Source organism: Anabrus simplex, chromosome 6 (assembly GCF_040414725.1).
Source record: "Anabrus simplex isolate iqAnaSimp1 chromosome 6, ASM4041472v1, whole genome shotgun sequence".
In the NCBI taxonomy this organism is placed as follows: Eukaryota; Metazoa; Arthropoda; class Insecta; order Orthoptera; family Tettigoniidae; genus Anabrus; species Anabrus simplex.
Genome location: NC_090270.1, coordinates 52,803,762 through 52,829,235, shown reverse-complemented (window position 1 = coordinate 52,829,235; position 25,474 = coordinate 52,803,762). Strand labels below are relative to the sequence as shown.

General features: G+C 40.1%; 1 protein-coding gene across 2 annotated transcripts in view; it reads right to left on the bottom strand.

Annotated features, from left to right (window-relative positions):
- Positions 1 to 18,136, bottom strand: part of per (period) — a 99,059-nt gene extending 80,923 nt beyond the window's left edge. For both annotated transcript variants that reach the window (XM_067149741.2, XM_067149740.2), the window contains exons 1-2: positions 17,839 to 18,136; positions 2,986 to 3,066 (exon numbers count right to left, since the gene is read on the bottom strand). In XM_067149741.2, the coding sequence (XP_067005842.2) occupies positions 2,986 to 3,059 (74 nt within the window). In that variant the 5' untranslated portion in view covers positions 3,060 to 3,066; positions 17,839 to 18,136. The remainder of the gene's footprint in view (positions 1 to 2,985; positions 3,067 to 17,838) is intronic.
- Positions 18,137 to 25,474: the final 7,338 nt, after the last annotated feature.

Genomic DNA, 25,474 nt, shown 5'->3' with positions numbered 1-25,474 from the left:
GGTGTACTACAAAACGCCAACACTTGACCTCGGAATCTGTTTGTTGGTGCAAGTAGTTTACAGATTTACTGTATGTCATGTGCAACAGGGAAGTGCCTTATCACCTCTTCTATTCATAGCAGTTATGGATACCATTTTAAAGGAACTAAAAGGAAAAGGTAATAAAGATCTTCAGATTCTGGTGTTTGCAGATGATGTGGCAATATGGGATGAAACATAGGAGGGAGTGCAAAATAATCTGAATGCATGGTGAAAGAAGTTTGATGATTATGGAATGAAACTGAACCCATCAAAAACAGTAGCATTGAAAATTAGTAGACATAATACAGAATGCAACAAAAAAATACAGACCATGAAGTTGAAGTAGTACACCAATTCAGATATTTAGGAAGCATAATGGCTAGCAGTAGCCTCCGTGGCTCAGACGGCAGCGTGTCGGCCTCTCACCGCTGGATATCGTGGTTCAAATCCCGGGCACTCCATGTGAGATTTGTGCTGGACAAAGCGGAGGCGGGACAGGTTTTTCTCCGGGTACTCCGGTTTTCCCTGTCATCTTTCATTCCAGCAACACTCTCCATTATCATTTCATAGCATTTATCATTCATTACTAAATCACCTTGGGAGTGGCAACCCCATTGTAATAACAGCCTATATATATGTTTCATTCATTACATCCCTGACCCGGTCAATGACTGGAAAACAGGTTGTAGGTTTTCATTTTCAATGGCTAGCAATAATAGAGCTGAGACGGAAACAACAAGCAGAGTAACCAAAGGCTCTAACTTTTACAGTATCATTAGATACCTACTATGGGATGAGAAGACCCCACCAAGAACAAAAATGACCCTCTACAAGTCATATTTCATTCCCATCCTTACATATTCTCTGGAAACCTGCACACTAACATCAAAGGATTGTAGTAGGATTCAAGCCTGTGAAATGAAATTTCTTAGAACTGCCCTCCAAAAGGCCGGCCCCGCGGTGTAGGGGTAGCGTGCCTGCCTCTTACCCAGAGGCCCCGGGTTCGATTCACGGCCAGGTCAGGGATTTTTACCTGAACCTGAGGGCTGGTTCGAGGTCCACTCAGCGTACGTGATTAGAATTGAGGAGCTATCTGACGGTGAGATAGCAGCCCCGGTCTAGAAAGCCAAGAATAACGGCCGAGAGGATTCGTCGTGCTGACCACACGACATCTTGTAATCTGCAGGCCTTCAGGCTGAGCTGCGGTCGCTTGGTAGGCCAAGGCCCTTCAAGGGCTGTAGTGCCATGGGGTTTGTTTGTTTGCCCTCCAAAAGACACGACTTGATCAAGTGAAAAATGATCAGATGCAATCTAACCTAGGTCTAAATGAATCGATGGAGGAAAGACTTACGTCATCTAGACTTAAATGGTTTGGGCATGTTAAATGAATGAATAGCACAAGGTTACCATGTGCTTATTTGGAAAAGAGAATAACAGATAGAAGACCAGCTGGAAGTCCAAGAAGAAGATGGATGGACCAACTGAGGGAAGACGTGGAGAGAAGAGGATGGAATTGAGAATCTGTCATGGACAACAAAATCTTTCTGAATAGGCAACTTTGGAAGACGCTCGTTTTCAAACACCCTACCCGGCTCACTGGAAGGGCAAACCGATGATGATGATGATGATGATGATGATGATGATGATGATGATGATGATGATGATGTCATGCGCGGACAAGAACTGTCTCATTAAAAGACTGTGCCAGGGTGCTATATCATGACAGGGATACAGAATGTCACTGATGTATTAAAGTGGCATCAGGGTCCTCCAAATCGCTATCAGAAGTGCACCAAAGAAATACCCTATGGCTCGCCATACTTTTATGCCAGAAGTAACACACTCCAAACACTGGAAGAATGGATAAACTGGACCACTGCCAGCGGATGCTCAACTTCTCTTGTTAGTGAGTGTACTATCGAAGAGTACAACTGCAAATAAATTACTCAAACATACAGCTGTCAAGATCAATCAGAACCTTACAATCTATCAACGAGAATCAAATTAGAATCAGAAATTTTACATTTGATTTGTACATATAGAATTTTGTACCTTTTATATATTTATAATTTTGTGTTTCATAGTGTCTTGAAAAAATAAACCTAGAATTTGATCAATAGTTAATGTGAAATTAAAACTGCTTTGCATAGAGCTAACAGTAAAATAAAAAAAAACAAAGTATAATAAAATTCTATATCTATGTTAAATTGACATAGGTTAAAGCATAATGTAGATAAAAAATACATTTATACTAATGCAAAATCAGAATAATAAAAAGAAATTAAAAAGCTTCATGTGAAAAAAGTGGTTTGCAGGTCATGAAAAATGAAAATACGAAAGTACAAACATTCATATACATTTTGTGTGATATTGTTATTGCAAAAAATCACCACCTCTACCACTGACTGAGAAATAGAATGGATACGAGTAAATAAGTACAATTCTATTTGCATGGAATGACATCATCATTGCTGCCACCATCATTAGGGTGTGATGAAAGACTAAAGTGTGATACAGTCTGCAAATTCATAAGGTCTTTCTGTCAAAATAACTGCTCCATTTAATTTATATGACTACTTGGAGCTTGCAGATTTAACATAACTTCAACTTCATAATAACTGTAAGTAATGTTACTGGAATCTGTATCATAAGAGAGCAAATTCACATTTGAAATATGACAGAAGCTGACTAGGATTCCCATCATGGACCATCTTACTGAGAGTTAACAACAATTAAAATTATTCAAAGACTGAAACAGATTTCCCCAGATTATTGCCAAATGATACGTAACATAAATTACATAATATAATTGTAGATAACATTTAACGAGAAGTAAACAGTTTTTTCTTTTTTTTATCCTGATCATTTATTTTAAAACCAGTCAAAGAACTTTAATATTTTGTGATAATTATACTGGAATGTCACAAAAGTCTTGAAAATGTTACATCTTCACAGTTCTCTCACCTGCGCTGTGACTGACTGTTGGAGCTGTTGGAGTAAGCTGAATCTGACACCTTATGAGTAGCAGTTTCCTCCATGTTTAACCTGAAAAAAAACCAAAAAAAATCAGTTTTAAAGAATGGAAACACCTTACAGGCATTCAATTATATTTGACAGATAAGCATAAAACCAATCAGGCTAAGAGAAATAAATAGGAAAAATAAATGAAGAGTCCACCCACCAAAGTATTTCACATATGAATGGTGATTTTCTTGAACCATTAACTTACAGCTTAAACAATTCTCTCATACAACATTTTGCAAATCTTCAAATGTGACATCATTTAACTTCTCACCAACAATCACGTAATTCCACACAACTCCAGTAATTCAAGATATTTTCTTTAAAGAAACTGGTACCACAGCTAAAGTTAAACGTGATATTATAATGATTTATTACACCATAACAATTCACCATTTTTTAAGATACCATATGAAGGAGAGAGTTCTAATTGATTGGAAGTTAGCTGCTTCTGGTATTAAAGCAGATGGTGCAGACAGAATAAGCTGATGGGATGGAATGACTTCTGTGTCACAAGAGAGGAGGATAGAATGCTAATACCAATAATACCAAGTAGCCTATTAGACATTTTAAAAGTTGAAGCAATGAATGCTTAAGTGCTATATTTGATCAGTGTAGTTATATGGGTGAGATGTCTAAAAGCAGTGACAATCAGTCAAATAGAAGCATTTAAACTGTGGCTTCACAGGAGAATGCTTCATGTTCCAGGGACAGTTAGACGAGAACTTCTAACAACTGTAATATGTAGGAAACTGGCATACCTAGGCCAATCAGTACCAACTTCTGAAGTAAATCCTACATGGGAAAATATAAGAACGTAGAAGTGTTGGAAGATGACAGTCATCCTGGCTACAAAACATTCAAGATTCGATGGAGTGTATCAAATATTCAGAAGCTATTCTGGCTTGCAAAAAACAGAGAAGAATACACCAGATTGATAGCCAACATCAGTGGACCTGATACAGCACATTCAAAAAGAACAATCAACTTAAGCTTTGGTACAATCGGAATGTATGTAACAAAAATGTAACGGATTTCTGGAGATCTGATAAATACAAACATGACCAACAATGTGCATTCATGTACGCACACACACATGCACAAATAAAATACCCTATTCTGACAAACTTTACAGATGATATCTTACACCTATACACAAAGGAATCTGTTTCCAGTATTTACAGCCTTTCATCCACTGCCAACAGCAGTTCTGATCACCAATAAAGAGAGGCTAATGGACCAAATTACAACCCAATATTTGCTACTAGTTACCCTAGTCATGGAATCAAGTTTACATTGGACAAACTGGTGAAACAATATAATAAAATATACAAGATACATAAACAGGACAGGAATTTTGAAACTTCAAGACAGGATAGAAACAACAAAGCTGAAGTGCTATAGGCATATGATGAGAATGGGAGAAGGGAGAGAACCCAAAAAAAAAAAAGGTTTATCAGAGAAGTTAACAGGAAAGAGATCATGAGGAAGACCCAAAAAGAGGTGGACAGATTCAGTGTGGAAGTGCATAGAGAAGAGGGGAGGAATACCAGAAGATATACTTAAAAAAGAAGAAGAGTGGTGGAGAGACAGGCAGCGATGGAGGTCCTAAATTCACAACCCGACCCGGGAAGCTGGAAACAGGAAATGAAGATGATGATAAACATATTACAACTATAATCAGTACTAGCAGAATATTCTATCTCTACAGTTAAACAATTCAAATTAGTGAAGATCAAACCCAGGTATTACCCACGATTCATAATAGAAACTGTCTTTATCTAATCAATATCAAACTAACACGAACAAAATTCATAGACATCACATCAGTGCAATTCTATTGGTGAGTTTTAATTAATCTGGTCAGGTAAAAAATGAAAAGTGTTACCAAGCTTTTATATGATGACATTGTATGGCACAGTGTGTTGAAGGGATTTTAACGTCCTTGAAAAATAACCTTGTACTAAATATACTAGTAATAATCTCTAAATACATGCACACTAAATCGAATTACATCACAGCACGTGACCAAACTGGGAACATAATATACTGTATTAGAATACAACTTGAAGTAATGCAAACAGGTAATGCGTAATGGTTTTAAGCATCCACAATAACATTTCAATTGTAGAGGCCACTGCGTCACATTACGTGGAGGAGGCTGGAGTGGGAAAGGTCTTGCACTGACAGTCTTACATAACTACCGGTATTCCTTACTAGGAATTGGACTGAGCAAAATTCCTTTATCTCATAATATTTCAATTCTTAATATACTACTACTACTACAATAATAATAATAATAATAATAATAATAATAATAATAATAATAATAATAATAATAATAATAATAATAATAATAATAATAAAAATGAGAAAAAATATCACAAATTCGGTATTATACTTTGCATCTCCTTCTGAAAGAATTTCGCTAATGACAATCAAATCAGGAAACAAAGCTTATACACTAATCAATGCACATGCACCTACAAACAATTACAATCAAAAAGACCCACAGAAGGTAGATGACTTCTGGGAATTACTAGAAGAAACTACAGCCAAAGTTCCAAAACATCATGTCAAAATTCTGCTGGGGGACTTCAATGCACAAATTGGCAAAGAGAAGAAATTTAGGACCACTGTAGGACTTTACCCTGCTCACAAAAGAACCAATAAAAATGGAGAACGTTTAATTGGCTTCTGCGAGAATTTCGATCTGAAATTGATGTCAACCCATTTCCTGGCACTTCCACAAAAGAAAATGACATGGAGATCCCTGAACATGCATTTAGGAGAATTTCAACTAGACCATGTGGCTATTTCCAAGAAAAACCAAAAAGAAATTATGAACGTTAAAGTCAAAAAGGGAATTATTGACTCCGACCACCACCTATCTCTTGTTAAAGTAAAGTTTCAACCCAACAGGAAGAAAACCAAAACAATCAGAAACCCAAGAATCGACCCTGAATTTCTGAGACAGAACTCAGACAATTTCCTTGCGAATATCTGCAACGATGCTCCTTCAAACTGGCTAGAACTCAAGGACACACTCTTGAAAGCTTCACAAAACATCAGCAATCCCCCAAGGAAACGCAAACACAGGTGGTGGAATGACACCTGTGACAAGGCCATAGAAGTCAGAATTAGGTCCTGGCTAAACTGGAGTTCCCATAAAACTGATCAAAATCGTGATGAATTCTTCAAAACACAGAAACAAACCTCAAAAATCATCAGATCTGAAAAACGAAAATATGATCAAAACAGACTGGTAGAAATAGAAGAAGATTTCAAGAAAAACAATACACGGAACTTCTACAGAACATTCAGAGAAGAATTATCCAATTACCAGGCACCTAGTCTCTGTTTCAAACGTACAGATGGGACTTTAGAAACAAGTAATAAGGGAAATTGTGAACTCCTAGCAAACCATTTCATGGACCTTTTAAACTGTGAATCTCCAAAGGAACAATTCACCTATGAAAAACCAACACCTAATCCAGATTCAGAACCCCCCACATTACAAGAAGTCAAACAAATAATCAGAGATTTAAAAGACAACAAAGCACCAGGAGAAGATGGAATAATCGCTGAAATGTTGAAAATTGGTGGTGACAAACTGGCCCAGAGTATTCAAAAAATCTTACAGGACATTTGGTTTTCTGAAGAAATTCCGGAGGATTGGAAATGTGCATTGATTCACCCACTTCACAAGAAAGGAGACAAATCAGATATTAATAACTACAGAGGAATTTCTCTCCTCTCACTCGTATATAAAATCTTCTCTAAAGCTCTACTTAATAGATTAGAGAAACAAACAGACCACCTGATCGGAGATTATCAGGCTGGATTCCGAAAAGGGAGATCCTGCGCAGAACAAATCCTAAACCTAAAAACCATACTACAGATTCGCAAAACCAAACAAACAGTAATCACCTTTGTTGACTTCAAAAAAGCGTATGATTCCATAGATCGGCAGACCCTGTTCAACATACTAGAGGAATTTCAAGTCGACAGGAAAACGAGGGAATTGATTAAACAAACTCTGACCAACACAACATCAAAAGTTAAGTTCTTGGGAGAAATTTCTGAACCGTTCGAAATCAGAACTGGCGTCCGACAGGGAGATGGACTATCCCCACTACTATTCAATTTAGTTTTGGAAAAAGTGATTCGTGAATGGAGAAAAGAAACTAAAGGTATAAACATTGGCAGACTTCTTAAAGACAAAATTCACCTTGACTGCTTAGCTTTCGCAGATGACCTTGCGATCCTTTCGAACAACAGACAAGAAGCAATCCAATCCATAGAAAGATTGAATGAAATAGCCGCAAAAACCGGACTTCAAATTTCATTTGAAAAGACGCAGTTTATGGAAGGAACTAAATCAAGATTCGACAATCAACCATTAATCACCAATTGTGGAATAATTTCTCAAGTAGACAAATTCAAGTATCTAGGTGAAATTATTCAGCCAGCAGGGTTAAATCAGGAAGCTAACAAAGAAAGAACTGCTAAACTGCAAAGGGCTTACAAAATCACATGGAACAGATACAACAAAAGATGTATATCAAAAAATGCAAAATTACGACACTACAATACAGTCATCAAACCAGAGGCACTTTATGCATCTGAAACACTGATCATTGGCGGCAGGTCACAAATGAAAAGCATTGAGAAACAAGAGAGGAAAATTCTCAGAAAAATCCTAGGACCAAAGTTCGAAAATGGAATTTGGATGAAAAAGAAACCACACAAAATTTTTCAATTCACAGAAAAAATCACAGATACCATCAGAAAGAGACGACTAAAATTCTACGGACACCTACACAGAATGGATAACAACAGGCTGACAAAGAAAATTCTAAATCTAGCTCTAACCCTGAAAATCCGCAACAATTGGTTAGCAGAAATACATGAAGATCTACAAGAAATGGGTATCGAGGACGAAACCATTCAAGATAGAATGAAATTTAGAAGCTTAGTAAACAAACATAAATTTGCAGAGAAACCAACAAGAAAAAATACAGGCTGGACAGAAACACGCAGAAAGGAACACAGTGAAAAAATGAAGAGATATTGGGAAGAAAAGAAGAAGAAACATTGTGCAAAATAAGTTCAAACGCGCTCCACAGCTGGGCACAACGAATCAAAAAAAAAAAAAATAATAATAATAATAAAAATTGATTCCATTGTTGTGTTTCATACATTTTGGGCTCTGATAAATAAATACCAGTAGCCTAAATTAATTAATTAATTAATTAGTAATTTTGTGTTATCCAAATTTTTGCATGCTACATCCTAATTTATAATAATTTTTTACATTCCAGTAATATATTTTGCTGAAATAAACTAATACTCAATGTTATTATCACCTAACCCTATTTTGCATGTGCTAACCACTACCAGTTTGCAAATTGATAGTGAACTTCAGAGAAGTGGTAGTACTTGCTTACCTTTGTTGTGTTATGCCTGGAATTCTTGAAGGGTTTCTAAACTATTATTTGGTTTAATATGCAAATCCTTATTATCTTAGTGCCATTCTCTCTCTTAGAGCAACCAAACCATTAGTTCTAATTTATTCATCAGAGGATTTCTTGTCTTTCACCAGTTACCCATTGAATCTTTGCCGGCATATCAGTTATGCTTAATTAATTTTTCTATTTCAACTCATCTAATTTTTTTTTTTTTTTTTTTTTTACAATTGGCTTTACATCGCACCGACACAGATAGGCCTTATGACGACTATGGGGCAGGAAAGGGTTAGGAGTGTAGGAGTGAGAAGGAAGTGGCTGTGGCCTTAATTAACGTACAGCCCCAGCATTTGCCTGGTGTAAACTGGGAAACCACAGAAAAACATCTTCAGGGTTGCCAACACAGGGTTTGAGCCCACGATCTCCCAAATGCAAGACTCATCTAATCACCTTCCAAGTTTCATCTGTAAGCCATCGTATGTACACACTATATTTCCCTATCATAACATAACAAACAGTTGGTATAAATTACATTTAAATATTTTTTAAATGTTATATTAAAATATGACACTAACGGCTAGGGCATGGTGCATCCATCACCCACGGCAACCAACCTCATGTGTTCAGGCAGGAAAACTGAGGCATGAGGCATGGAGAAAATACCAGCCTAAGCTGAGCATCAGGCTTTCTCCAAGGCTCACAACCTTGGCAGTAACTTGGTCATCGCAAAACATCAATGGCCCCCAGTTTACAGGTTTTGAACTGTCAAAAGCATGGAGGAAAATTCAGCACAAGTTACTACCATAGGTGGTAACCAATCCACCATTGAGACTACTACAAATGAGACCAAAGACAAACAGCTAAACTTCTTTGCAACCTTTAATGTGAGCCCCTTATTCTTCTTACAGTTGGTAAACTGAAGCAACTCACCAACAGCCTGTTTCAGCATCAAATCCTAATCATAGTAATCAAGAAACAAGGTTTACAGATAAACATGCATTTGAGTCAGAAGGGATCTTCAAGGGTGAAGCAGCCAAATGTGTACTGATATCTGTCCCACACCTTGGTACACACTTCACTGCCAGCAAGAAGATTGTAGATTCAGTCACGAACATCACTCCCCCCTAACAGCCAAGTCTCAACACTTTCTTTCCAAAGTACAAATAAAATTAACACAATTATGAATGTGCAGGCATCAGTTAACGAGACAAAAAAGAAGAATCCAGAATGGACAGATAACTTTTGGGAAAAGCTTGAAGACAACCCCTCAAAAAAGAAGAAAACAATCACCCTGCTTGGTGACTTCAATACCCAGTTTGGCAAAGAAAGAAAATTTCAGAATAATGTCAGAAACTACCCAGCCCATCAGAGAAATAGTCGCTATGGAGAAAGGCTCGTGGAGCTCTGTAAGATGTTCAACCTCGTTCTGAAACTGACCACTATCAAACATCTGCCCAGGAAATACAAAACATGGATGTAAACCCCAATCTTGGCGAGTTCCAAACTGATCACATTGCCATCGCATGAAAAGTGCAACAGGAGATTTAGAATGTGAAAGTGTTGAGGAATGCTTGCCTTTATTAAGATCAAAGTTAAACTCCTTTCAAGAAGCAGCAGGAAGGGACAAATGAAGAGGATTAATAGGTTTGATACAAAAAACAGATATGAAAATTAAGTTAGGAGCACTGGAATCCCTATAAGTCCAAAGGACGCGGAACAACTGACAGAGACCATGGTTGAAACAGCTAAGGAGACAGTCTCCTTAACAAAATCAAAGAAGCATATTGGTGGACTCAAGAATTTGATGAAATAATAAAGCAATTAAGCAGCTAGCCTGTCACAGATGGAACACACAGACAAACCAAGATAACAAGATGAACTTCCTGGAGACAAGAAACTACACAGGCAAAATCATCTGCAGAGTGAAATATGCCTTTGACAAAAACTAGTTAGTACAGACTGATCAATTTTCAAGAAAAATACCACCAAAGATTTCTACAAAACCTTTAATTGCAATCTCAGAAAACACAAACAACCAAGCCTGTACTTCGTAGACTATTATGATAAAGTTGCTTACAATAACAAGGACAAATGTCAGATCCTGACAAAGTACTTTGCATCCCTCATAAACCCTAAGGCTCCAAAATCAAACTTCACCTTCAAAGATGCCAACCAATCATGAATCATCTCCTCCCATCAGAAAAGAAATTCAACAGATCATCCAGTCACACGAGAACAACAAAGCACTCGGTAAGAACTCCGCCAAACTCTGGAAATACGCAGGTGACAAGTCAATCAATGAAGTCAGTTAACTGAGATAATCTGCAAGATTTAGGAAACACAGAAATTTCAAAATTGCTGGACTTCAGCCATGATACACTCTCTTCATAAAAAAGATTTTTCAAAGTGTTCGACCCCTTTCATTTTTTCTCTCCGATTAGTGAAAAGAAATTAAATGGCGTATGGCTTTTAGTGCCGGGAATGTCCGAGGACATGTTCGGCTCGCCAGGTGCAGGTCTTTCGATGTGGCTCCCGAAGGCGACCTGCGCGTCGTGATGAGGATAAAATGATGATGATGAAGAAAACACATAAACCCAGCCCCCGTGCCAGCAAAATTAACCATTAACGGTTAAAATTCCCGCCGGTGCCGGGAATCGAATCCGGAACCCCTGCTACTAAAGGCCAGCACGCTAATCAGTTAGCCATAGAGCCGGACTCTCTGATTAGTGTTAATAGAAGATGGTTGCCTAGTTGTACTTTCTCTTAAAATCACCACCACCACCAAATAATATGCTATTGGTTTTGCGTTCATCTAACTACGTGTACGGTTTCCGGAGACGCCGACGTGGCGGAATTTTGTCTCGCAGGAGTTCTTTAATGTGCCAGTAAATTTACCGACACGAGACTGACGTATTTGAGCACCTACAGATACCAGCGGTCTGGGCCGGGATCGAACCCGCCAACTTGAGTTCAGAAGGCCAGCGCTTTTATTGCTTGAGCTACCCAGCCCGGTTAATCTTCATCTTTGGCTCGTCAAAAAGGTGACTGCTTGTAAGTGATGTGATGTGTGTCTTCCAGAAAGACCTGGTGCACTTCTTTCCTACGCATCTGGGTGTGTGATGATGATGATGATGATAATGATGATGATGATGATGATGATAATAATAAGGAAGGGAGAGAGTAAAACCCAGTGTCGGCACACAGCCTACTCATGTCGAATAACACCAATGAGTCTGGTCAAGGCTTAACGTATCCATTCGACGAACGAATCACCATCAAGAGCGTTATATGCCCTTACTCCATATGAACACTTGCGGAGAGGTTTGGATTGAACTCAGGCTTTTGGCGCGCAATCTAGTGATTAGTAATTGTATGTTATCGCCTTTCCTATCCAACATTCTGACGGTGAAAGTTTTTCCACCAACAGGACTCGAACCAGCTAGCTAACCACGGTGTCTGACCGTACAGACTTGATGCCTTAAAGATCGCACACTGCAATAACGATATGACATCGGTGCAATCTATTCTATATGTGCAGGATATTTGTACAATTTTGCTGTAGCCTACATCACACCGACAGAGATAGGTCTTTTTTTTTTCTATTGGCTTTACGACGCACCGACTCAGATAGGTCTTCTTGTGACGATGGGATAGGAAAGGGCTAGGAGCGAGAAGGAAGCGGCCGAGGCCATAATTAAGGTATAGCCCCAGCATTTGCCTGGTGTGAAAATGGGAAAGCACGGAAAACCATCTTCAGGGCTGCCGACGGTGGGGTTCGAACCCACTATCTTCCGGATGCAAGCTCACAGCTGCGCGCCCCTAACCGCACGGCCAACTCGCCCGGTTGATAGGTCTTATGGCGACTATGGGATAGGAGTGGGAAAGAAGTGGCCGTGGCCGTGGCCTTAATTAAGGTACAGCCGCAGCATTTGCCTGGTGTGAAAATGGGATACCATGGAAAACCATCTTCAGGGCTGCCGATAGTGGAGTACGACCCCACTATCTCCCGAATGCAAAGCTCACAGCTGTATGATTCTATGCATACCTAACTCTAACCGCACGGCCAACTCGCTCGGTATGTTAGTTCAACCCTTGTTCCATTTCTCTACGGGGTCGGGTATGAGGTGAAATAAATGTGTCGTGGCACGTTTTTTATGACCACATTACCTTCCTTACATCAACTTCATCAGAGGAGTTAATGGTATGAAATTAATGACATGATATTTGACAGTAGAAAAGGAGAGACCGGACGAGTTGGCCATGCGGTTAGGGGCGCGCAGCTGTGAGACTGCACCCGGGATATAGTGGGCTCGAACCCCGCTGTCAGCAGCCCTGAAGATGGTTTTCCGTGGTTTCTCATTTTCACACACGGCAAATGCTGCGGCTGCTTCCTTACCACTCCTACCTAGTCCTTTCCTATCCAATCGTCGCCATAAGACCTATCTGTGTAGGTGCAACGTAAAGCAAATAGTAAAAAATGAAAAAAGGAAAGAGAGGGTGAAGGTGAAACCCGGTACCGGCACATAGCCTACTCCAGTCGAATAGCACCAAGGGGTCTGTTCGAGGCTTAACGTCGCCATCCGATGGACGAATCACCATCAACAGCGTCATATGTCCACACTGCGGAGATGTTTGGAATTTAATCCAGCCTTTTGGCACCCAAGCTAGTGATTAGAAATTGTATACCACCACCTCTTCTACCCTGCCGGCCAGCATTCTGATGGTGAACATTTTTTTCAACCAACGGGACTCGAACCGGCTTACCACGGTGTCAGACCGTTTAGACTTCAACGCCTTAACGATCGTGGCCTCCAGGAGGGCTCCAACTCGCTCGATAGATGTGCGGGATAATTCGTTAGTTGAAATATATATATATTTTTAAAACGAACGTACCGTAGTTCGGAAATCCACCTGGATCGCCAGTTTCCGAAACTCATCAGCCTGGAAATCTTGGTGTGGTTCATGTGTAAATACAGTACCAGTGTTTATAATTTTATGGGAGCTAGGTTTGGGATGAAGTGGTCAAGGGCTACAGCATGCCTAGGATGATAGAGGATGAAAGAGGTACAGCCATTTATAAACTTACTTGCGCCCCAGGCAAAAGAGAAACCCAACAATAAATTTCTAGGAGGAAGTTTTGAAATATGTATATCGACCGAACCCTTTCTGATGCGATCGTATCCTCGTTCATCTCTATAGATGATGTTTAGACGTGAGCCTTTCACTGCCGCATTCTGAGTTCATATCTCAGAGAATCTGCTTCACAAAGCAAAAGATGGAACAGTTTCTTTTCTGGGAGGTCCGGTTTATCCAAATAGGGATATAGGGGTGTGAACAGGTTTCGCCAAAAGGCATGCCACCACACCTCCACCTTCACCCCTAGACCCTATTTCAGACAAAAACCAGGTTAAATAAATTAGAATATTAAAAATAACCTGGTTCACAAAGATTGCATTTTAAAGCCTTTTTTTTTTTTTTTTTTTTTTTTTTGCCTATTTCTAATAAGAAAGTGGCATGTATCCGAACGTCACCATCTGACGGACAAATCACCATCAACAGAGTTATATATAGAGAGGAATCCAATTATCTGTGATTTCTGAGAAATCCTTTGATAGATGAAGAAGCAAATACCATCTTCATGGCTGCCGACGGTGGGATTCGAACCCACTATCTCCCGAATGTAAGCTCACAGTTACGCACGGCCAACTCGCTCGGTAAGTATAAAAGCCCTCTGGCACAACAGTACCGAACTCCTGTGGGTGGGGGCAGTAGAATAAAATCCACGGTATCCCCTGCCTGTCGTAAGACATTACTAAAAGGGACCCCAGGGTCTCTCAACTTGGGAGCGAAGGTTGGCGACAAAGGGACCCTAAGCTGAGTCCTGGTATTGCTTCCACTTACTTGTGCCAGGCTCCTCACTTTCACCTATCTTATCCGACCTCCCTTGGTCAACTCTTGTTCTTTTCCGACCCCCGAACGTATTAGGTATCGAGGCCTAGGGAGTATCATATTCACGCCCTTCGCTGCTCTGATCTTCCTTTGGTCGATACCTTCATTGTTCGAAGTGTCGGACCCCTTCCATATTTTTCCCTTCTGATTAGTGTTAACAGGGGATGACTGTCTAGTTGTACTTCCTCTTAAAATAATAATCGATTCGAACCCCACTGTCGGCAGCCCTGAAGATGGTTTTCCGTGGTTTTCCATTTTCACACCTTAATTAAGGCCACGGCTGCTTCCTTCCCACTCCTAGGACTTTTTCGCCCCATCGTCGCCATAAGACCTACCTGTGTCGGTGCGACGTAAAGCAACTTGTAAAATAATAATCACCACCACCACAATAGTATAGAATTGAAAATATCACAGTTAACAACAGATAGGCGGTGAGAGTGAAAAAAGTTCTCAAATGTCAAAAAGTCGAGATGAAAGGGAACGAATATTGGCACAGAGAGATCGAAATGAATGATATAGCACAGAATTTGTGGATTACACTATGATTAATTGGTAAACAAAACCACCTCTCGAACATAACCCACAATGTTTTAAGTAACAATGCAAGAACACTTTTTTCCACAGCATTAGATTGCAATCAAGGTGATTTCAAACGGGTTCACTTGAACATAAAATAAAAGTAGGTAATGTCGCTGATGGAATACAAGAGAAATAAAACATCAAATCAACGATACGGCCTTCATCAACAGTGAAGCAATAAAATGTAATTTTGTAATAAAAATATGTTTATTATTATTATTATTATTATTATTATTATTATTATTATTATTATTATTATAATTATATGTGGAAAATACCACACAAAATGTCTGGTAACAGTCGTAGTCGGCTAGATCAAATCCCTTCACTATCCAAACCCTTCAAATTGCTAACATCTGCTCCGCCTGTGGGTGGGGGCAGTAGAATAACACCCACGGTATCCCTTGGCTGTCGTAAGAAGCGACTAAAAGGGGCGCCAAGGACTCTGAACTTGGGAGCGAAGGTTGGCGACCGCGGGAGCTTTAGGTGAGTCCTGGCATTGCTTCCACTTACTTGTGCCAGACTCCTTACTTTTAACTAACCTATCCGACCTCCCTTGGTCAACTTTTGTTCTTTTCCGACCCCAACGGTATTAGAGCACTGGAAACCTAGGGGGTCTTTCGTTTTTGCGCCCTTCGTGGCCCTTGTCTTCCTTCGGCCGATATCTTCATTTTTCGAAGTGTCGGATCCCTTCCATTTTTTTTTTTCTCTCTGATTAGTATTATATAGATGATGGTTGCCTAGTTGTACTTCCTCTTAAAACAATAATCACCACCATCATCTGCTAACAACTGCGCCAGGTACCTCAATTCCATCATTTCTATCAGACGCCCCTTGATCAGATTCTCTCCCAGACTTTAGGTCTGCTAGGCCTTATGGTCCTTCACTTTCTTTTGCTGATATCTTCATTCCTGTAAAGTTCTAACCACTTCCCACTTTTTACTCTTGTTCACTTCTGCCCCCGACGATATTAGCTTTGCGAGGTCTAGGGAGCCGTTGAGTTTCACGCCCTTGTCTTTCTTTGGCCGATACCTTCATTTTTCGAAGTGTCGGAACTCTTCCATTTGTCTCCCCTCTGGTTAGTATTAATAGAGGATGATTGCCTAGTTATACTTCCTCTTAAAATAATAATAATAATAATAATAATAATAATAATAATAATAATAATAATAATAATAATAACAATAATAATGTAGTGGTTAGTGTGATTAGCCGCCACCTCCGGAGGCCCGGGTTCGATTCCCGTCTCTGCACGAAATTTGAAAAGTGGTACGAAGGCTGGAACGGAGTCCAGTCAGCCTCGAGAGGTCAAGTGAGTAGAGAGGGGTTCGATTCCGTCCTCAGCCATCCTCGAAGTGGTTTTCCGTGGTTTCCCACTTCTCCTCCAGGCAAATGCCGGGATGGTACCTAACTTAACGCCACGGCCGCTTCCTTCCCTCTTCCTTGTCTATCCCTTCCAATCTTCCCGACAAGGCCCCTGTTCAGCATAACAGGTGAGGCAGCCTGGGCGAGGTACTGGTCATTTTCCCCAATTGTATCCCCGACTCAAAGTCTCACGCTCCAGGACACTGCCCTTGAGGCGGCAGGGGTGGGATCCCTCGCCGAGTCCGAGGGATAAACCAACCCTGGAGGGTAAACATAATAATAATAATAATAATAATAATAATAATAATAATAATAATAATAATAATAATAATAATAATCACCTTGTGTTTCTTTGGCCGATACCTTCATTTTTCGAAGTGTCGGATCACTTCCATTTTCCCTGCTTAGTGCTAATAGAGGATGAATGCCTGATTATACTTTCTCTTAAAACAGTAATCACCGGGCGAGTTGGCCGTGCGCGTAGAGGCGCGCGGCTGTAAGCTTGCATCCGGGAGATAGTAGGTTCGAATCCCACTATCGGCAGCCCTGAAAATGGTTTTCCGTGGTTTCCCATCTTCACACCAGGCAAATGCTGGGGCTGTACATTAATTAAGGCCACGGCCGCTTCCTTCCAACTCCTAGGCCTTTCCTATCCCATCGTCGCCATAAGACCTATCTGTGTCGGTGCGACGTAAAGCCCCTAGCAAAAAAAAAAAAAAAACAGTAATCACCACCACCAGCACTGTTCTCCTTTTCCCTGTTATTTCAGTTAAGAAGGCATGATTATCTAGCCTATTTCCCCTTAAAACAATAAACATCGCCACTGCTACGTTGTTATTGACAAGATCACTTATTTTTTGAAGGGGCTTAATTTTGTTGTTAGAATAATAAGAAGTTAACACTTCCTTCAGCTTATCCAGCTATTTCTGGAGTCATTGCAGCCACCTGTCTCATTTTCGGTTTTCGTTGGAGGTTTAAAACTTATGTCCTTCCTGACGCCACATAACTTTTCAGGTGAAAATTCCATCTAGTGATCGACCTGGAATCGAACCTAGACCGACCGTGTGTAAAGCCAACAGCTTAGTCACTACGCTAATCAGACACCGTAATAATTATAATAATACATTGCATAGTAATGTAATTAAAAAGACAAAGGAGAGAATATCTGGATCTGCATCCAGGGCCATACCCTATCCTTCACCGCCTCAACTAATTCAAAGCCTTGGCGCCTATAATGTAGCTACCGTATATTTAGTAAACCCAGCATCTGCCTAAATACTCATAAAAAACATTCATATAACTCTTCACTGATCTTGATCTTCTTAGGATGGTCCACGAAGAGTAGTACAAGAATTAAATAGATTGATTCATGATCTGTTGAACATGTGATAGTATGACGATGATAGAAATCCTACGAAATGTGCTACATACTTACGAGTTTCCAAATTTAGTCCAATCTCCAAACTGTAGATGTTGTTGTAAAGTTTTAAATAACACAAAATGCACACGGGCTAACAGCCAAGAAAGGCTAATACTTGAAACAGGTCACAAAAATATTTGGTAAAGTGAATATTGACCTCGTTATCATTTCTCAGTATGGAACGTATTTACACAAATCGCTTTTCACCATAATTTCACACTAACGCAGATGAACAACTCTTTAGCACCATAATAAAAATGATCTATTAACGAGATTAAATCGGCATTTAAACACGCATTCGCCTGACAGTTGTCTTCTGCGCCACTAAAGCAGTAAGCTGCAATGCAATACGGAAATCTACTTTACGTCACTCGCAGAGGTGTTGGCTTCACGTACCTCTACACGTGAGTTGAGCAGGGCTACCAACTGTGACAGATAGTACACTTGGCGGCGTGAGAACAAAAAGTCCCTAAGCCACAGTCGTTTCACATAACATTATCCACAAAATAATTCAGTGCTAAGTGAATGCATTGTTCAACGGTCCTCTCCTAGAGTAGATATTCATTACCGATATGTATTTCGTATGATTAGAGTATCGTATCAATTTAACTTGGAATTATATTTACTATAATAGCGCGCAGACCTCGTGTATCGCTGAGAATCAATATGAATGTGTTCTGTGTATCATGAACTTTGTAGTGTGCAAAGTAGTAAATGTTAAATTGTACAACTTCTTCCACGCCATAAATAATAGCGAGAATCCTATCAGATGAAGTAACACCCTCATTAACTAGGTTGGTCAGCCCTGCAGATAAACAAGCTTACGGTTCAGTGGGTAACTCGCCATCTAGCCATACACTTCACTGCTTACAAGACAAATAAATGGGAGAGGGGGGGAAGTATTGTGTACAGTGAGATGACGCACAGGGTCGTACAACATTGTACGGAGTTGGACAGATGTTATAGTTATGGTCTTGATAAGCGTGCTCCGAACAGAGGAACGTTTCAGAGAGCAGATATTATTTGCATTAATGAATCTTGATTGATATTTATTGCAACTTAAGAGTAACAATTTAAGCAAATATATCGCTCTCTTATTAGGTACTGCACACATGCCCACATCTTAAATATCGTTAGGTCACGTTTTAGACTTCGAACCGAAGTCGGCAGTTTTATATATTTATTGACCGTGATAATTCTATCTGAAATTCTACTGCACAAGAATTACGAAAAGAATGGCATGGCATTAAGGAAGGTTGTAAACGAGAAACGTAATATCAAAGATGACCCAACGGACCCCTTGCATATGACGGCCATCAGAGATAACAGTCAAATGGGGATTGAGATCGATTTGAGTATATTTGCCGTTTTGAATACGATCCCCGTTTACATATTTATTATAGTAGGCTATTTGAGTATCGTATTGAATCCGCCAGGCAACATCGACGTATACGAACGATGCAGAATTGTAGTAAAATCGATATCATCTCTTAGAATTTAAAAACGCCAAATGCAGTAGAAGCCCATGAGATAACTTTCAGTTTTGAAAGTATGTGTGGTATTCCAAATGTAATTGGTGCACTAGATGGAACTCACATTCTAATTTTACCCCCAACAGAAGGTTATCGTGATTTTATTAATCGCAAGGGCTGGCCGTCTTATAATATGATTGCAGTTATTGATCATGTATTCAGGTACATATATTTACTGGCTTATTATATTTGTTATTTCGACAGAACTTTGATGATGATGATTTCGTCAGAACAAACATGGAGTGTGTGGCAGTTGTTTTCAATACGATTTCAGTACGATCCGCGTTTACATGGAACTCAATTCGATGGAATTCAATTCGATCTGAGTGCACTTCTCGTACTGGAAACGCCATGTAAACAGAGACTCAGTTCGAATTGAGTCTCAAGGTCGATACCGTAAAATCTGGGATCGTATCGTACTCGGTTCGAATTAAGTTCCATGTAAACCCGGATCGTACTGAGATCGTATTGAAAACGACTGCGCACACACTCCATGTTTGTTCTGACGATCATCATCATAAAAGTCCTGTCGAAATAACAAATATAATAAGCCAGTAAATATATTTACCTGTATAAATGATCAACAACTGCAATCATATTATATGACGGCCAGCCCTTGCGATTAACAAAACCACGATAACCTTCTGTTGGGGTAAAATTGGAATGTGCGTTCCATCTATTGCACCAATTACATTTGGAATACCACACATACTTTCAAAACTGAAAGTCATCTCGTGGGCTTCTACTGCATTTAGCGTTTTTAAATTCTAAGAGGTGATATCGATTTTACTACAATTCTGCATCGTACGTATACGTCGATGTTGCCTGGCGGATTCAATACGATACTCAAATAGCCTACTACATGTAAACGGGGACCGTATTCAATACGGCAAGTGTACTCAAATCGATCTCAATTCCCATGTAAACGTACTAACTGACTGTGTCATTATACAGAATGCATCCACGTTTGTGTGATTACGGGCCCGTTGAGCTTGTTTTCGGCCTTGAAAGATGTACTGGCGCTGAATGACAATTTTAATTGCAGTTTTTTCTCGAAATTACAGAGATTTGAAGCCAAGTACTCAAATGGGGGGCCGCAATTGCTAGTTCACTGCGCTGTAGGATGTTTTTTATATCCTTCCTCTTACTTCCTGGCCTTCACCTTTTCGATTATCTGGGGTCGGCACTAATATGGAATAAGTCCAGATTTACGACGGGATGCCCCTCTTGACGCCATTGTGGGAATGTGTTCACTAATTGCGTGTTTCTGTACCGGGTGGTAGTGTGGTAATATCACATCAACATATTATGTTGTATGCAAATGAAGATGTGTATCACAAATACCCAGCCCTGAGCTGATTATTATTATTATTATTATTATTATTATTATTATTATTATTATTATTATTATTATTATTATTATTATTATCATCATTAGTATGCCACGTGGTTATTATTAGCCTACTACAGTCCTAGTAAGACAGACCCTCCAACGAAAGTGGGTGGCATCTGCCGTGTATAGGAATCTACGTGTTAGTGTTGTGAGGATGGTTACCTCGATGTACTTTCTCTTCAAACAAAAATCACCACCACCACAACTGGGCAACCATCCTCTATATAACACTTAACAGAGAGAACTTGTTTCTTTCTTTTTTTGCTAGTTGATTTATGTCGCACCGACACAGATAGGTCTTATGGCGACGATGGGTCTAGGAATGGGAAGGAAGCGACCGTGGCCTTAATTAAGGTACAGCCCCAGCATTTGCCTGTGTGAAAATGGGAAATAACGGAAAACCATCTTCAGGGCTGCCGACAGTGGGGTTCGAACCCACTATCTTCCAGATGCGAGCTCACAGCTGCGCACTCCTAACCGCACGGCCAACTCGCCCGGTAACAGAGAGAACAAATGGAAGGGATCCGACATTTTGAAAAATGAAGGTATCGGTCATAGGAAGAAAAGGGCCACGAAGGGCGTGGAAATGAAGGACTCCCTAGGCCTCGAGTGCCCTAATACCGTCGGGGTCGGAAAAGAACAAGAGTTGACCAAGGGAAGTCGGATAGGGTAGATGAAAGTGAGGAGCCTAACACAAGTAAGTGGAAGCAGTGCCAGGACTCAGGCTAATGGGCGCGTAGCAGCCAAATCATGCTCCAAAGTTGAGAGTCACTGGGGTCCCTTTCAGTCGCCTCTTACGACGGGTAAGGGATGCTGACGATATAATCTTCTGCCCCCATCCTCAGAAAGAAAAACGCCACCTTCAGTCGGTATGGGTACGCTCGAAGTGTGTCATCAAAATGTCTACCATCACATAACAATATTAATTAATACATTTTTCAACTAGTACTTTAACACACAATTTTACCTTGCCTTGTTAACTACATTTTTTATTTTTTTATTTAACTGACCTTTGTTGGAACAACATTTCGTCATCCTCCATGCACAAGGAACACTCACAGTACACATACAATATAAATTGTTAGTGCAAAGTAAATATAAGAAATGAAAACCAGATCGTCCACATTCTTCAAGCAGGCACTACACTGAATCTCTCTTCGGGGAGTAGAGGGGAGGAACAAACAAAACACTGGCAACAATGCGATGAGCACAAAGTCAAAATTCTTATATCCGCGGATCTCAAAAAGTTCATCACAGCATTGAGAACTGAATTGGTTTCACCTTGCAACACCAATGCAGCGCTGGTCGGGAACGGCACTTGTAGATAACATAGTTCTTTTTTGCTAGTTGTTTTACATCGCACCGACACAGATAGGTCTTACGGGGACGATGGGACAGGAAAGGGCTAGGAGTGGGAAGGAAGCGGCCGTGGCCTTAATTAAGGTACAGCCCCAGCATTTGCCTGGTGTGAAAATGGGAAACCACGGAAAACTATTTTCAGGGCTGCCGACAGTGGGGTTCGAACCTACTATCTCCCGAATACTGGATACTGGCCGCACTTAAGCGAGTTCAGCTATCGAGCTCGGTAACATAGTTCTGATAGAAAGCGGCTTCTACATTTTAACTAAAATAACTAATATTTCTGACAGTCTTCAGTGTGAAAATGGGGAGGGAAATATTGTTGGTTAATGGGGCCGAATAAATAATGACTGGGCTGAGTGGCTCAGACGGTTGAGGCGCTGGCCTTCTTACCCCAACGTGGCAGGTTCGATCCTGGCTCAGTCCGGTGGTATTTGAAGGTGCTCAACTCCGAAGCAGATTTCTAAGAGTAAATTCATAGGAAAGATCGATGAGTTGGGCGAGAAATGATTATTATTATATTATTATTGGTTTAACGTCACACTAACACACTGAATGTTTCCGGCGACGCAAGGTTGGGAAAGGAAGCCTTAATTAAGGTGCCTTGTGTGAAAATGGGGATCCGCGGAAAACCATCTTCAGGGCTGTCGACAGAGGGATTCGAACCCACTATCTCTCGAATGCAAGCTCACAGCTATATGAACAGCGGAAGAAACTAACTTCCTTATTGTGAGTGACATAATACTTCATAGTACTGTTATCACTACCGGAACCATGGTCGAACTACAACTTCAAACTTCCGATCGATATCTCATTATGCTACACTGCCTCATTACTCAGTCATCAAATTAACTTTCTTCATGGTTCAGTCCATGAACTACCGAGCTCGATAGCTGCAGTCGCTTAAGTGCGGTCAGTATCCAGTATTCGGGAGATAGTAGGTTCGAACCCCACTGTCGGCAGCTCTGAAAATGGTTTTCCGTGGTTTCCCATTTTCACACCAGGCAAATGCTGGGGCTGTACCTTAATTAAGGCCACGGACGCTTCCTTCCAACTCCTAGCCCTTTCCCGTCCCGTCGTCGCCATAAGACCTATCTGTGTCGGTGCGACGTAAAGCAACTAGCAAAAAAGAAAAAAAAAAGTCCATGAACTTTCAGAATCGCCCACATTTACGCGACCTGCTCTACCGTTTAGCCGCTCTTCTTTCACTCTCCATTATGTAATACACTGACTCATGGGATTATTTGTTTTCCTGAGTAAACACTGACAGAAATTTAAATAAAGAGGGCACTGAACAAGATCTTTAACTGCGGGAATGTACACGCACAGAAACTGTACGCTACAGTGAACCTTATTAATCAGAATAAGTGATAGGCCTACACGGATTTTTTTATTTATTTTACAATTGGCTTTACATCGCACTGACACAAATAGGTCTTACTGGGACGATGGGATATGAAAGGGCTAGGATGGGAAGGAAGTGGCCATGGTCTTAATGAGGGTACCTTAAGGTGCCGTCTTCAGGGCTACCGACAGTGGGGGTTCGAACCCACTATCTCCCGAATGCAAGCTGATAGCTACGTGATAACAAACCACTGTGGGATTCTATTATGTCTAAATGCAGGGTCTCTCTTATAAACCCGGACCGTCCAGCGGCGTTTCTACTCTCCGAGACTTAAACACCTGTAAGGGAAGCGACCTTACAAGGAGCGCGTACGTGTTCGACCTGGCATCAATAGCCAGTCTGAATCTCAGCTGTTAACATGGTGAGACAGTTATCATTGCAACATCGTATTATCACTCCAATCACTCCGTAATACTACATCAGATCCACTAACAGACATGATTCAAATCGAAAACATACGAGGGACTGTAAACATTATCACTTGCCAGCCATGCATTCGAAGCTGAAGCGCCCACAACATGGCGATGCGCGAAAGTGTTCAATATTCCCAACGAGCTCGTTGAATATTCCCCATAGCATCAGCGCGCTCTGTGAGTCTAGATAAGAAATATTAAAGTCTGTGGTATTTTCGTATGTAAAAGTACGAGTCGGCTCGACGCGGGCGCGATGCATTTGTTCAGCAATTTCCTGGAGAAGCCACCTTCATCAGCACAGAATCATGTAATTGTAAATCAGTTTGAAACAACGACATTAAAGATATATAGACTGCTAAACATACTCGTTACAGCGCCCCTGGTTGAAGCACAGCGAATTAAGTTTTGCCTACAACTGTCATGGCGGCTGCCACTTCTTGGTCTTGACAGTTAGCCCTTATCAGTTCAATGAATTGATGAGATTATGCGTTATTGCAAATTAAAGATATATTTAAGAATAAACACGACATTTTCAAACATGCTTAATGTTGCATTGATGTTATCTATATATATAAAATAACTTGTCCTGACTGACTGACTGACTGACTGATTCATCATCGCCGAGCCAAAACTACTGGACATAAAGAGATGAAATTTTGGGGATATATTCATATTAAGACGTAAGTGCTCGCTAAGAGAGGATTTTTGGATATTCCTTCGCTAAGGGGGTGAAAACGGGGGTGAAATTTTAAAATGAGTTGCTCTATATCTCAAAACTTTAAAAGTTTACAGATGTAAAAATTGGTATTTAGAATCTTCTTTAAAAATAAGGAAACACGTATTTTTTTGTTTTCAGAAAATCCCAATAGGAGGGGTGAAAAAGGGTGAAAATGGGGAAAAAATGGGTTGAATGCCTTTAATCAGGATACCAGTACCTATATCTCAGAAACTGAAGATATTACAGACCTGAAAATTGGTACTTTTGATCTCTTTTAAAAATAAAGAAACACGTAATTTTTTGTTTTTGGAAAATCCAATTAATGGGAGGGTGAAAAGGGGGTGAATTTTTAAAATGAAGGAATCTATATCTCCAAACTTTTAAAGTTTGCAGATGTAAAAATTGGTATTTAGAACCTTCATTAAAAATAAAGGAACACGTATTTTTTTGTTTTCGGAAAATCGCAATAGGAGGAGTGAAAAGGGGCTAAAAAGTGGTTGAATGCCTTTAATGAGGCTACTTATATATCAGAAACTGAAGATATTACAGACCTGAAAATTGGGGTTTGGGATCTCCGTTAAAAATAAAGAAACACGTATTTTTTTGTTTCTGGAAAATCCAATTTAGGGGGGGTGTGAAAAGGGAGTAATATTTTAAAATGAGTGTATCTATCTCAAAATTTTTAAAGGTTATATATGTGAAAATTGGTATATAGAATCTCCTTTAAAAATAAATAAACACACGTATTTTTTCGTTTTTGGAAAATCCAAATATTGGGGGGTAAAAAGGGAGGAGGGGAAATTTTTTAAAATGAGTGTGTATACATCTTAA